Raw genomic sequence first — 15,413 nt, forward strand, 5'->3', positions numbered from 1 at the left:
GAGACAGGCCAGTACACCAGGAGACAGGCCAGTACACCAGGAGACAGGCCAGCACATCAGGAGACAGACCAGCACATCAGGAGACAGGCCAGTACACCAGGAGACAGGCCGGTACACCAGGAGACATGAAGGGGGTGTAGGAGGGCAACAACCCAGCAGCAGGACCGCTAGCTCCTCCTTTGTGCAAGGAGGAACAGGAGGAGTAGCGCAAGAGCCCTCCAAAACGACCTCCAACAGGACACTAATAGCCATGTTTCTGCTCAAACTGTCAGAAACAGACTCCATGAGGGTGGTATGAGGGCCCGACGTCCAAAAGCGGGGCTTGTGCTCACAGCCCAACACCATGCAGGCCGACTGGCATTTACCAGAGAGCACCAGGATTGGCAGATTCGCCATTGCCGCTGACGCTTTAATCCAGGTCTGGGAGGAGATTCCTCAGGAGAAAATCCGCCTCCTCATCAGGAGACCAGGCGTTGTAGGGAGGTCATACCGATATGTGGCGGCCACACCCACTACTGAGCCTTATTTTAACTCAATATTTTTATGTTATTTTGTTCTCAACCCATTCCACTATGTAATACATAAAGATATTTACTGGAATATTTTATCATTGAGATCTAGGATGTGTTATTTTAGTGTTCCATTTATTTTTTGAGCAGTGTATATTGTAGATAGATAGTCAAATCATGAAGGAATTGGTAGAAGATTCTCTCTTACCTGTCCGTTCCAGAACTCCTCCCCGTTCCTAGTCGCTGGTCCGAAGCGATTGTCGTATTCCTCGTATTCTTCATATTCTTCGTACTCCTTCACCACGTACTCCGTCCCATTATCCAGCTCCTCATACTCCACCAACTAGAACAGAACAACAACATCATCACTCACAGCGTTAAGGGTTTAGCATGGTTTAGAACGAACGCTTACAAACCAAACTGCGTTTTCGGTTTTCTCAGAATGGTGAGTTTGCTTGTTCGGTGGGAGGACTACACATTGAGGGATCTGCCGATTGGCCAGTTGGACCAGGCTAAAGCCACAATTTTGGCAAAGTTGCATAAGCCCAAACATGAAGCCGTTGGCACCATGTGTTAATGCCAGGCGTGGGATAGAGGGGTCTGGTTCGGGAGTTGGCGAAGAGGTGGGGTGGTGATAACCTAACACCCAGACCTGATTAACCCTCAGCTCTTGTGGCTGAATGCAATCAAATCCTTACATCACCATGAGTCGAAAATCTAGTAGAAAGTCTTTTCTGAACAGTTGAGGCAGTTAATACATTTTTAATATTCTTAATTACAGGAGAAACACTGAATACCTCATAGTCTGTGAGGTTTGATCCAGCTGTAACAGTAGAAACGTCGAGGTCACTGTAAAGGTCACTGTAGAGGTCATCGTCATAATCCTGCACCAACGACTTCCTGGGTATCTTCACCGCCTGTAAACAGGTCGACACGTCACCACGGCAACACCGCGGCAACCCCCAGACAAAACAATGTATATGGTATACAATAGATTAAAATACAGCTGAAGCAAGAATAATGAAATGCGGTATATATATATATATATAGATCAATAAATATTACCCTAAATATCAGAATAAATGTATTATTATTTATTGTTCTTAGAAACTTTTATCTTCCTTATAAATAGAATTACAATCCCACACTGTCTACAGTAGCTGTGTGTGTGAGAGTGTGTGTGTGTGTGTGTGTGTGAGTGTGTGTGTGAGTGTGTGTAAGCAGAGTGTATAATAATGCACACATGCAGAAACACGCTCAGCTCACACTCTGACATCACCACACACTATATACACTGCTCACAGCTATAAATCACACACACACACACACACACACACACACTCACACACACACACACACACACACACACACACACACACACACCGGAGATTGTTTTGGCAGCGTACCCTGACAACATGTTAAACATCTCAGTCAATCAGAGCCAGAAACACAATACACACTCACACACACACTTACACACACACACACACTATACACACACACACACACACCATACACACACACACACACACTATAAACACACACGCACTCGGAGACGGGAAGAGAGAGAGAAAGAGAGATAACTGAATCACTGATTGAATCTCTAAATTGTTGAGTCATTGATGAATCAAATGAATCCCTGACTGAATAAAAAAAAATTATTCTCTAAATGACTGAATCACTGAATCACTGATTTTATGACTGAATAACAAAATGACTCGCTAAATCACTGACTGAATCATTGACTTGATGAGTGAATAACTAAATTACTCAATGAATCACTGAATCACTGAGTACATAATTGAATCATTGATATTTGACTGAATAAGTGATTAGATGCATGAATTACTGAATCACTGACTGAATCATTGATTGATGATTAAATATCTAAATTACATGTTGAGTGACAGAATCACTGAATCGTTAACTTGATGACTAGATAACTAATTAACTGAATTAGTCGCCGAATCACTGACTGAATCTCTGAATCATCGACGTAAAAACTGAATTACCGGCTGAGTGGCTGAATCACTGGATATAAGACTGAATCAGTGAATCATTGACTGGTGACTGAATCACTAAATAGCTGAGTAAATGCATGTGGGCAGGGCTTACCTCCTCGGGGTCCAGTAATAGGCTGCTATAGAGGAGGGCGGAGTCACAGTCAGGGATGTAATTTACGCAGTAATCTGCTGCAGCAGCAGGATCCGGAGATATTATTAAATGCTGGATTTCCCCCTGTAACACAAAAATATAAAAATATAATAAATTGTCTGAACCCTGTGGAACACTGGGGGAAAAAGAGGACGGCCCAGTTCTGATGACTCCGCCCACCTCGAACACTTCTTCATCCAGTAGGCGTGTCCCGAACACTGTCACGCCCTCAGTGCTGACCTTGGGCTCCTCCCCCCTGGGCAGGTCCAGAGTCGTGAGCTTTTTACAGTCCAGGTAGAGCGTGACCTTCTTACCCTCCACACTGAACGCCAGTCTGTGCCACCTGTCCAATCAGAGATCAGAGCTGTTAATGACTCGATACCCGAAGATCAGCTGATTATTAAAACAATACCAAGTTCAGATCAAACATCTTTATATTCTGTTCTGAATTCTGTACGTTTAGTTTTGGTTTCACACTGCAGTTTCGTGACCGAGCGATTAAACTACTTTACTACATCCTGTTAATCATCATTACCTATATAGACGACATCCTGGTATACTCAACACTGATTGGTTTGTAGCATGTTGTCACTTCAGCAAGCATTTTTAACCCGCAGAATAATGAGTGTAACAGTTTCTCCTCAAATTCTTCTTCCTTAAACCCTATCCGAATGGGTTTATTTTCTCAGGGGGTTCTGGGTAATTTTCTCTTTTATGTTTTTTTTTATCCTCTGTGATTTTATTCCCGTCCAGAACGATCATGTAGGTGTTTATCTAAGACGTCCTCTTAGAAAATTACAGGCTGAATTATCTACTGTTTTTCTCTGAACTCCGTGCTCCTCCGGTAATTTTAGTCCCGTCCGGACGCACATCTCTGAGTTTCGTCTCCTCGCCTTTAATAAAATAGATATTTGTCCACTGCTGCTCACCGTAATTACACTTTGGGCGCGCCACGGTTTCCACGGAGATCCACGTACTGTAAACACAACAGTGAGTGGAAATGGAGGAGCTACTGAACGTGATGATGTCAAGTGACCAAGAAAAAAAACTAAAAACTCACTGGTGCTCCTGTTTTTCAATCGCAGTCCGGATTCAGGAGTTTTATCACTGAGTAGAAGTGTAAAATATTTTTCACAGACATCCCCCTAAAAAAATACTCACCTCCAGATAGGGCTTTAGTTTATTGTTCATACCTCATACCATGTCTCATTTGTAACCCCACCCCCTCGTTATCCTCTCCAGGTGTTCATTGTCTGTGTCTGTGTATATATAATTACCCCATGTTTTTCTTTATTCTCTGTTTTGCTTGTTTGACCTTGTTTTGACCTCTTTTGACCTCTATTGTTTGTTTGATTCACAGTCCTGCTAGATTTCTTTGATTTCGTATTTGTTATTCCTTGCTAGTCCATTGCTGTTTATTTTACAGTTTTATCTCAGGGCTCTATCGGAAACCCTGTGGAATAATTTCTGCAATAATAAATGAACAGTTGTCCCAGTACTTATTGGAGTGTATCTCCAGAAGAACAGTTCAGAGCTGAGATGATCCAGAACACTCACTTCCCGTCGGCGAGGTTGATCTTTTTGAAGATGGGGTACTGGTCAGGACTGGGCCGGCCGTTCTGGTCCTCGTACAGGAAGACTGGGGAGCGTCCAAGCTCCAGTCCCAGCTGCTGAACCCCGTCAGGGTTATATATGGAAAGTAGGAAACACTGAGCACCACGCCGGGGACGCACCGTCACCAGAACTGAGAAGTTCTCCGGAAACTCTGAGTCTAGAACACACAGAGAGAACACAAAAACATATATTTAAACGTTTAAATAGCAGCAGAGCTTCTGAATATATCTACACTGATGGGCGTGGTGTTCTGTAAATGAGGTGTGTTCAGGTACATTTCTGGAGTTTTATCTTGTTTATCTTGGTAACAGAAAACACAGGAGCTCCACTGACTGAATACAACCTAGACAGACGCCAACAGTCAGACGTTCATCGCTATCTCGGTGACACAGGCGCTGTGCCAAGCCGAGCGTACACCCCCACTTATTACACACACATGAACACACAGCAGCACAAACCCAACTTTTACATCAACAATAAACAGAATAGTAAATAAAATAACATTGCTGTTCCCGTAAATGAGCTGCTGGAGCTCCTTCACAGCGTCAACCAGCAGCTCAGTTTCCTCTGCTGAGAAGAGTTTGTTGAACACGTCCAGGTAGCTGTACCATTAAAATAGCAATCCACCAAAGTCAAAGCTCACCTGACTCTTAAAGAGAACGATGAGCAAGACACACTCTGATTGGTTTATTTCATGATACACCCAAAACTGTGGAGTCAAATGCTTGTCTGGCTTTGTTCTGCCTGCAGGGAAATGAAAACTGCACTTTATCTGAGGAGCTCCTGCTGCTGTTCCTCACTTTGAGTGTTTAGAAAACACAACAGCAAACAACAGCTAATAGCAATTATTCGCTCAGAAAGAGACTAATGGAATTACGCAATTGATCCACAGCTTGAAAAAAGTTCCTCTTGTCCCCCAAAAACGGTCGGAATCATTTATTCATTTGTGATAAAACTCACAAAAACTTCTAGAGCTTCATTAACTATAGTCATTTTAAAATATATTAATCCAGTAGCTTGAAGGATGTTTCACTTGTTTCACTTGTGCAATAAAGCTTTTCAGGAATATCTCATTTAAATACGCATAGGTAAAAACAGAGATCTACCTACCAGGAAACAGCTGTTTGGTTGGAACGCTGACTTGTATCTTCTTATCGATCTTGTACGCCAGATCCACCTCGTCCAGGCCGGGTCTATTTGTGCAAAGCCCCGCCTCTAACGACACGCCCTCCATTCTGTCTGATAGGTCTAAAATCTTCAGGACATCGATGTGATTGGCTGAAAGAAAAAGAAAGAAAAGCGATTTGTTAAAGGACTGTTAGCAACAAAATGACACTCAATGTACAGTAGGTAGGCGTTGGATGATAAAGTGGCCAATCAGCGAGTGGAACCACAAGGTACAGTAGGTAGGTGTTTCCAATAAAGTGGCCAGTGTACAGTACTGTACGTGTATACACATGCAGGTTCAGAGGGCTGAATAAATGAGTGGCAGGTTAAACACACACTGCTGTACACTTCACAAGAATTTAAAACATCTGAATTAAGGCGGCTGTGTAGGTCCACAGGTGTGTGTGTGTGTGTGTGTGTGTAAAACACACACACACACACACTTCTACACATACACACACACACTTATACACACACTACACACACACACTTGGTCTTTTCACGGGCCGTCCACGCCACTTAAACAAAGCTTTCAATCTGCTTTCCAACAGCAACCCAACTACAGTACAGTACATTTATACAGTGCTTCAGGTCATTGTCCTGCTGCAGAACCCAAGTACACCTGAGATTAAAGTCATAAACAGATGGACGGATATTTCTGTTAAACAACAGAATTCCTGCTTCCATCTATTACAGGAAATTAACTGAGGCGAGTGAGATCCGGCAGTTCTTTAAATGTTGTTCTGGGCTGTTTTTCAACCTCTCGGATGAGTTGTTCATATTTATCTATCCCTGATTATAGAAAATGTGTGGGATGAGTTTTTATTGGATGCTCTATCAACACTCCTATACACTCCTATACTACCACACAATCTGCAGGGACTGTGTATAGAGAATACTGGAGATATTATGGGATGGATTATCACATGAGTTACATAAGAGTTACACATGAGTTACACACCACTTCTGTACGTGTAGATCAGTAAATATCACAGCACTGAGCTGAGCAACGAGAAAGTGGGCGGGGACAGACGCAGGTGTGTCTCAGGTGAGAGAGAGAGAGAGAGAGGGAGAGAGAGATGGTGAGAAGGTGAAAGGGGCGAGAAAGTGACAGAGAAAAATGGAGACGGATGAAAAGAGAGAAAGAAAGGGAGGAGGGCATGTCTGTTCATGGCTCTCTCTCTCTCTCTATCTATCTTCTCTTTCTCTAAAGTAATCCATCCATCCAGCTGCTGTCACCCACCTACCTATCTGTCAACACACACACACACAGTTACAAAACTCCGCCCTCACACACACCTTAATAACACCTCACGTCTCATACACACCCTACAGCTACTGAACCCGACTGCAGACGACTCAATCCCACCAGTTTACTTATATAAAAGACCAAAAAAAGTGATATATTTCGTTATACACTGCCGTAAAAGAGTTTCTGCTCAGTCAATCTCTGGAAAAGGTTCTAAAGTCATTTCTAAAGCATTAAGATCTACCATTCACAAATAGAGAAAACATGAAACACTGGAGAACCTTCCCAGAAGTGACCGGTCGACAGAAATTACTCCAAAAGTACATAAAGAACTCATCCAGGAGATCACAAAAGAACCCAGAACAAGGAGATCACATGGAACAATGGAAGTGAACTTTCCCAAGAGTGATCGGCCAACCGAATTCCAAGCTCCAAAAGTGCATGGACTACTCATCCAGGAGGTCCCAAAACAAACCTAGAACAAGGAGACAACATGGAACGCTGGTGAAGCTTTCCAAGAGTGATATGGGTACCGAAATTACTCCAAAAGGGCATGAAGAACTCATCCAGGAGGTGGTTGCAGGACCTTGTTAATGTAATGTTGGGCTGTTAAAGTTCCTGTAATGAAGATAAAAGGTGAAGATCTGGTCCTGTATCATCAGTGTTAATCCTGCTGGAGCTTCTACACATGGACTAGTTGAGTACTGTTACTCTAGTGTCTGTACCTCTACCTACAGAGTAATAAATAAAGATACTCTGAGAATCACCTCCACCCTCCAGCTGCCCTCTACTCAGACTGAGCATCATAAAACATCAGCGGTTATGGATGGAGGTCAAGATATAAACGACACGGCATCAACCAAACGCCACCATGTGGAGCCCAGACTCCAGCTCACCTCACACAGCCTAACCTCAGCCCTTACATCACCAAACACACTGCACTCGTTTAACCACCAAACACACTGCACTCGTTTAACCACCAAACACACTGCACTCGTTTAATCGCCAAACACACTGCACTCGTTTAACCACCAAACACACTGCACTCGTTTAACCACCAAACACACTGCACTCGTTTAACCACCAAACACACTGCACTCGTTTAATCGCCAAACATACTGCACTCGTTTAACCACCAAACACACTGCACTCGTTTAACCACCAAACACACTGCACTCGTTTAACCACCAAACACACTGCACTCGTTTAATCACCAAACACACTGCACTCGTTTAACCACCAAACACACTGCACTCGTTTAACCACCAAACACACTGCACTCGTTTAATCGCCAAACACACTGCACTCGTTTAACCACCAAACACACTGCACTCGTTTAATCGCCAAACACACTGCACTCGTTTAATCACCAAACACACTGCACTCGTTTAATCGCCAAACACACTGCACTCGTTTAATCACCAAACACACTGCACTCGTTTAACCGCCAAACACACTGCACTCGTTTAATCGCCAAACACACTGCACTCATTTAATCGCCAAACACACTGCACTCGTTTAATCGCCAAACACACTGCACTCGTTTAACCACCAAACACACTGCACTCGTTTAATCGCCAAACACACTGCACTCGTTTAACCACCAAACACACTGCACTCGTTTAACCACCAAACACACTGCACTCGTTTAACCACCAAACACACTGCACTCGTTTAACCACCAAACACACTGCACTCGTTTAATCACCAAACACACTGCACTCGTTTAACCACCAAACACACTGCACTCGTTTAATCACCAAACACACTGCACTCGTTTAACCGCCAAACACACTGCACTCGTTTAATCGCCAAACACACTGCACTCGTTTAACCGCCAAACACACTGCACTCCTTTAACCACCAAACACACTGCACTCGTTTAACAACCAAACACACTGCACTCGTTTAATCACCAAACACACTGCACTCGTTTAACCACCAAACACACTGCACTCGTTTAATCACCAAACACACTGCACTCGTTTAACCACCAAACACACTGCACTCGTTTAATCACCAAACACACTGCACTCGTTTAACCGCCAAACACACTGCACTCGTTTAATCGCCAAACACACTGCACTCGTTTAACCGCCAAACACACTGCACTCCTTTAACCACCAAACACACTGCACTCGTTTAACAACCAAACACACTGCACTCGTTTAACCGCCAAACACACTGCACTCCTTTAACCACCAAACACACTGCACTCGTTTAACAACCAAACACACTGCACTCGTTTAATCACCAAACACACTGCACTCGTTTAATCACCAAACACACTGCACTCGTTTAATCACCAAACACACTGCACTCGTTTAACCACCAAACACACTGCACTCGTTTAACCACCAAACACACTGCACTCGTTTAATCACCAAACACACTGCACTCGTTTAACAACCAAACACACTGCACTCGTTTAATCACCAAACACACTGCACTCGTTTAATCACCAAACACACTGCACTCGTTTAATCACCAAACACACTGCACTCGTTTAACCACTCAATCACCAAACACACTCTTTAATCGTTTGATTGTTTGTTTGTTGAGTGAAACAAACCAATAAAACGAAAGATTAGTAAAGCAATAAAACTGCAGAACACAAGAAAGAAAGAGAGAGAGAGAAAGAGAGACTGAGAGAGAGACTGAGAGAGAGAGACTGAGAGAGAGAAAGAGAGAGAGAAAGAAAGAGAGAGATTGAGAGAAAAAGAAAGAGAGAGAGAGAGATTGGGTTAGTATTGCACTGATATCAGGTTGTAATACAGAGATAATTATATAGATCATATAGGTTTAATATAATCTACACACATATCCAAACAATTACAATTACAGTGGTAATTAATGTGTAATTAACCCTATTATTTATGTATATGTAAACTGTTTATGTATGTGTTGATGCTAACTGATAAACTGTTTTTTATTTAATTGATTCATTAATTAATGACTATGCTTATGCCAATAAAGCTTCTTTGAACTGAATTGAGAATTGAATTTATTAACTTTTATACGTAAGGTGTAATAATGTATATGTAATGTAATGTATATAATGTTTATAATATAATGTTTTTTTTATTTTTTACTATTTGTATATTAAGTACTTGTTTCATTGCTTTGGCAAAAAAAAAAGTTGTTAATTGCAATTTATGCCAATAAAGCTCTTCTTTAACTGAAATTAAAATTAAAATATAATTGGGAGAGAGAAAGAGAGAGAGAAAGAGACAGACAGAAAGACAGAGATAGAAAGATAAAGATAGACAAAGATAGAGCAGAATTAGGACAGTGCCCTCTTATAATTAATATTCAAAAAAGAGCCCTAAACTTCTGGAAGCACATTAAATCTAGTGACCCCCACTCACTCCACTATAAAGCACTGACCTGCCAAGAGCTGAACATCCAGAGGAGTCCCCTAACCCAGCTGATCCTGAATCTCACTGACCTAACACACACCACCCAGCCCCACTACACACTCGCCCAAAACATTAAACCCAACCAAATTATTACCCAACAAAAACAGAAATACATCACACACTGGAGTGTCCAAAATACCACTCCATCAGGAGTTCATATTATAGGAAATTTAGCAGCATCGCCCCCGAGTTCCTACACTGCACTAATACACACAAACTGCCCTACATACTGGGAGAGAGTATACATTACAGCCTGTCACAATCTGAGAGACAACCAGTGAGACCGTCCACCAATCATTACTAATATCTGTTCTAATATCTGTTCTGTACTATTATATTAATATTAAAATTATAACATTATGTCAGGTCCTGGCCCTGTTTCCTGTCTGTCCTCGTGCCTGTGTGTGTGTCCCACGTTACCTGTAGTTTTCCACCTGTGTTAATTTAAAGCTTTCCTTTGTCACTTGTCCTTCGTAGGTCTTTGCACTTACCTCTGTTGTTTGACTCTCCTCGTTTCTCTGTTTGCATTGCCTTCGTTTTCATAGCCCTAGTCCCTTGTTCTATTCTGATTTATCTTCCTGTTTATTTCTTGTATATATCCCTGCTCTGTTTAGTTTGTTTTATTTTCAGTTTCTTGTTTGTTTCCTTGTATAGCCTCCCTGTTTGTTTTGCTTTGTTTTCTTGTTCTTTGTTTGTTTGTTTGTATGTTGTTTATTTAATAAATTATCATTTTTTTCTTACCTGCACTTATGTTCTCCTCCTCGTCTCCCTGACACGTTACTTCTTTCACTTTTATTAATCTAACTTTAACAGGCTTTTATTACTACTTTTACTTCTTTTCTTTATTAATAACTCAACCTTTTTAATATTACTGATTTTTGTCATCTCTCTAATCTATAGGTTTATTTATGTATATTATTTCTGTTATTATTAGTTTTTTATATATAATATCTGTTTACTTGTATTATTAATTGCTTTGGCAATAGTGTATGTAATTACATTTATGCCAATAAAACACTGAACTGAACTGAGAGAGAGACAGTCAGAAAAAGACAGACAGACAAAACAGAGAGAGAGAGACAGTAGTCTGTGCTTTGATCTAGGAACACACACAATTCACCAGGTTTTATCTTTTACCAGTGTGACACACTGTGTGTGTGTGTGTGTGTGTGTGAGAGAGAGTGTGTGTGTGTGTGTGTGTATAGTGTGTGTGTGTGTGTGTCTGGGTGCCAGATGTGTGTGTTGAGGACGGGCAGCAGAATTAAGAAATGGACTCCAGACACACTCCAGGCATTCACACACACACACTATACACACACTCACACTCACACACACACTCACACAAATACACACACACACACTATACACACACACACACTATACACACACACACACACACTCACTAAACACACACACACTATACACACACACACACACACACTATACACACACACACACTATACACACACACACACACACTCACTAAACACACACACACTATACACACACTATACACACACACACACACACACACACACACACACTATACACACACACACACACACACACACACACACACACACACACACACACTATATACACACACACACACACATTATACACACACTCACACACACACACAGTATTGTTTTCATGTTAGAAATCTTACATATTGTCAGTGGAATTTATCAGTATAAATAAAACCCCGCCCACAAGCCCCGCCCCCTTTCTGAATCATAAACATCCACATGTTCAACATAACAAAACCTCGTATCTCCAAACCGAGAACTTTACAGAAATTCTGTTAAAAACATTTTCCAGAACATTAGAAACACCATGATCCCCATTCACCAGACTTTCATTCAGAAACTTCTTTATAAAAACACAGATTTTACCTACATTCTCACATTAATCACTACAATCGATACAGTGTTACAAAACATAATCTCTCAATATATTTATATATATATATATATATATTTTCTTACACTCTTAATTGAGAAGGTTGGTTTTAATGGACAAGAACTACTTAAATTTACAGCCTCGTTTACCAACTGCTTTTTAAATACATTTCTTATTTTTAAACAAACGTACCTAGTTTTAAACAAAGATTCTAATGTTTCCCACTGTGTAAAAATCAAAACAGTGTTGCAAAAAATATATGGGACATTCCAGTATTTTGGTACATTTCCTGTCCCACCACTTACATTTCAAATATACATATCCAAAATATCTAAATGACTATTTTTTTGTGAGAAATGTACTTGTTATAAGACAAACTGTAAAATTTGGTGGAAAAATAATCTCCTTAGATATTATTCAAAAGACCGAATACCTTTGGACCACCTCAAAAAATGGCCGTTTTCTCTTGTCCCACTCATTGGGTGACCAACTCCTTTGGCAAATTTAACAATTAAAATAAGCTCTAAATAAACGACTTCCTCTTGTATGTTGTTGATCTGCATCTCCTTTACTTATGAAAACAACTTCTTTGGTCTACATTGTTTTGCATGTTACAGTTTTTATGCTATTAAGTCGTGTCCCACAACATGCGCTCAACCCTGTTACCATAAGGAATTTTACCTGCAGAGAAAGAGTTAAAAATATTACTGTCTACTGGCACAAAGGAAGTGACATCACAAGGACATTTTCTGCCCACATGGCAAGACCAAGAGTAAGTGCTCTAACAATTTTTTTTAAGTTTTTTCCAAATATGTTTTAGTCCAGGTTGTGTGTGTCACTCAGTGAACGCAACCCTGTTACTCATACTGTAAGACTAATAATGAGTAGAGTCTAAATTTACTTTATATACTTATATAACCATGTTTGTGCTTGATCTTGTGTACATAGCTAAATTTTACAGTTAGCATCTGTTCCTGGGGTAAACCACAACTTAGCCTAGATTTACAACCCTGTTACTCGCAACCCTGTTACTGTAAGTTACCAAATATATTACATAATCTAATTTTAAAAAAACTGCTTTGATACCTGAGCTTGACGAATCAAACTTTTTGATAGTCTTTTACCTGTATTTAATAAATATACGACTAAAAATGATCAAATTGAAGATCAAATTTTCAGAAGTGACCACCCCTGAAATGTACCAAAATCCTGGAATGTCCAATATATATATATATCACAATATTCTAAAATACTAAAATGTTTTAACACCCCTAGTTAAGGATGTATTTATTTAGTTTTAAGTCATTCTTAAGCAGGAATTTCTTTCTAAAATAAATTAATAACATTTAGGGAAGACAGAAAGATTCTAATGGCTCCTACAGCACTCTTACAATAATATAGTATTATATTTTGATATATTAACTTTTTCACACCCAGTTGAAAATGTTGAGAGCTAAATAAAAACTAATGTCCCTAACTGTTCTTTAAAAAAGTTTACTTTGCAAAAAACATTCTTACACAATTTTTTTTAACGAAGATTTGAACATTATCCACTGTGTTTTTGTAGTAGAATCAACAATGTTGCATCCTATGATAAAACAATATAATATAATATAAGCATAATATGAAGATATTTTCTTAAAAGGTTACAAAAATGTACAGTGCTTATCAGAAAAAAACATAATCTTGCAGTAATTTTATATAAATCTACATTTTTTCTTACAGCTCTAATTGAAAATGTTTATTTTGAGACAAAAAGTAAAAACTTGTAATATTTTATAAAACTAATACAGTGTTTATTGATATATATCAACACTCTATTCAACAAACATGAAGAACTTTAGAAACACATTTTAGTTTTTATTCTGTTTCTGATTTTAATGACTGAGTTCTGATTCGTTAACGAGAGCAGCAGTAGTAAATGAGATGTTAGATGTTAGATGAATGAGATCTATTGTTCTGAAGTTGTTTTTAATCAGTAAAAGCCCTCAGAGTAGAACAGAGTCTCAGCAGCTTCTACACATGTTCCTTATTTTACTACAATACACAGTAAATATACACACACTCAATATATACACACTCTCACATACACACTCACCAATACACACTATCAAATACACACTCAATATATACACACTCAATATATACACACTCTCACATACACACTCACCAATACACACTATCATATACACACTCAATATACACACACTCAATATATACACACTCTCACATACACACTCACCAATACACACTATCATATACACACTCAATATATACACACTCAATATATACACACTCTCACATACACACTCACCAATACACACTATCAAATACACACTCAATATATACACAATAAATATACACACACTCAATATATACACACTCTCACATACACATTTACATACACACTCAATATATACACACTATCAAATACACACTCAATATATACACACTCAATATATACACACTCTCACATACACACTCACCAATACACACTATCATATACACACTCAATATATACACACTCACCAATACACACTATCATATACACACTCAATATATACACACTCAATATATACACACTCAATATACACACACTCAATATATACACACTCTCACATACACACTCACCAATACACACTATCATATACACACTCAATATATACACACTCAATATATACACACTCTCACATACACACTCACCAATACACACTATCATATACACACTCAATATATACACACTCAATATATACACACTCTCACATACACACTCACCAATACACACTATCATATACACACTCAATATATACACACTCAATATATACACACTCAATATATACACACTCTCACATACACACTCACCAATACACACTATCATATACACACTCAATATATACACACTCAATATATACACACTCTCACATACACACTCACCAATACACACTATCATATACACACTCAATATATACACACTCAATATATACACACTCTCACATACACACTCACCAATACACACTATCATATACACACTCAATATATACACACTCAATATATACACACTCTCACATACACACTCGCCAATACACACTATCATATACACACTCAATATATACACACTCAATATATGCACACTCTCACATACACACTATCATATACACACTCAATATATACACACTCAATATATACACACTCAATATATACACACTCAATATATACACACTCTCACATACACACTCACCAATACACACTATCATATACACACTCAATATATACACACTCTCACATACACACTCACCAATACACATTATCATATACACACTCAATATATACACACTCTCACATACACACTCACCAATACACACTATCATATACACACTCAATATATACACACTCTCACAT

General features: G+C 39.3%; 1 protein-coding gene across 1 annotated transcript in view; it reads right to left on the bottom strand.

Annotated features, from left to right (window-relative positions):
* The window catches only part of col5a3b (collagen, type V, alpha 3b), a 63,170-nt gene that overhangs the window by 31,529 nt on the left and 16,228 nt on the right, over positions 1 to 15,413 (bottom strand). Inside the window, exons 2-7 of the mRNA XM_049469336.1 lie at positions 5,388 to 5,555; positions 4,221 to 4,434; positions 2,844 to 3,006; positions 2,625 to 2,747; positions 1,307 to 1,426; positions 718 to 852 (exon numbers count right to left, since the gene is read on the bottom strand). Coding sequence (XP_049325293.1) covers positions 718 to 852; positions 1,307 to 1,426; positions 2,625 to 2,747; positions 2,844 to 3,006; positions 4,221 to 4,434; positions 5,388 to 5,555 — 923 coding nt within the window. The remainder of the gene's footprint in view (positions 1 to 717; positions 853 to 1,306; positions 1,427 to 2,624; positions 2,748 to 2,843; positions 3,007 to 4,220; positions 4,435 to 5,387; positions 5,556 to 15,413) is intronic.

Source organism: Astyanax mexicanus, chromosome 21 (assembly GCF_023375975.1).
Source record: "Astyanax mexicanus isolate ESR-SI-001 chromosome 21, AstMex3_surface, whole genome shotgun sequence".
NCBI classification, from domain to species: Eukaryota; Metazoa; Chordata; class Actinopteri; order Characiformes; family Acestrorhamphidae; genus Astyanax; species Astyanax mexicanus.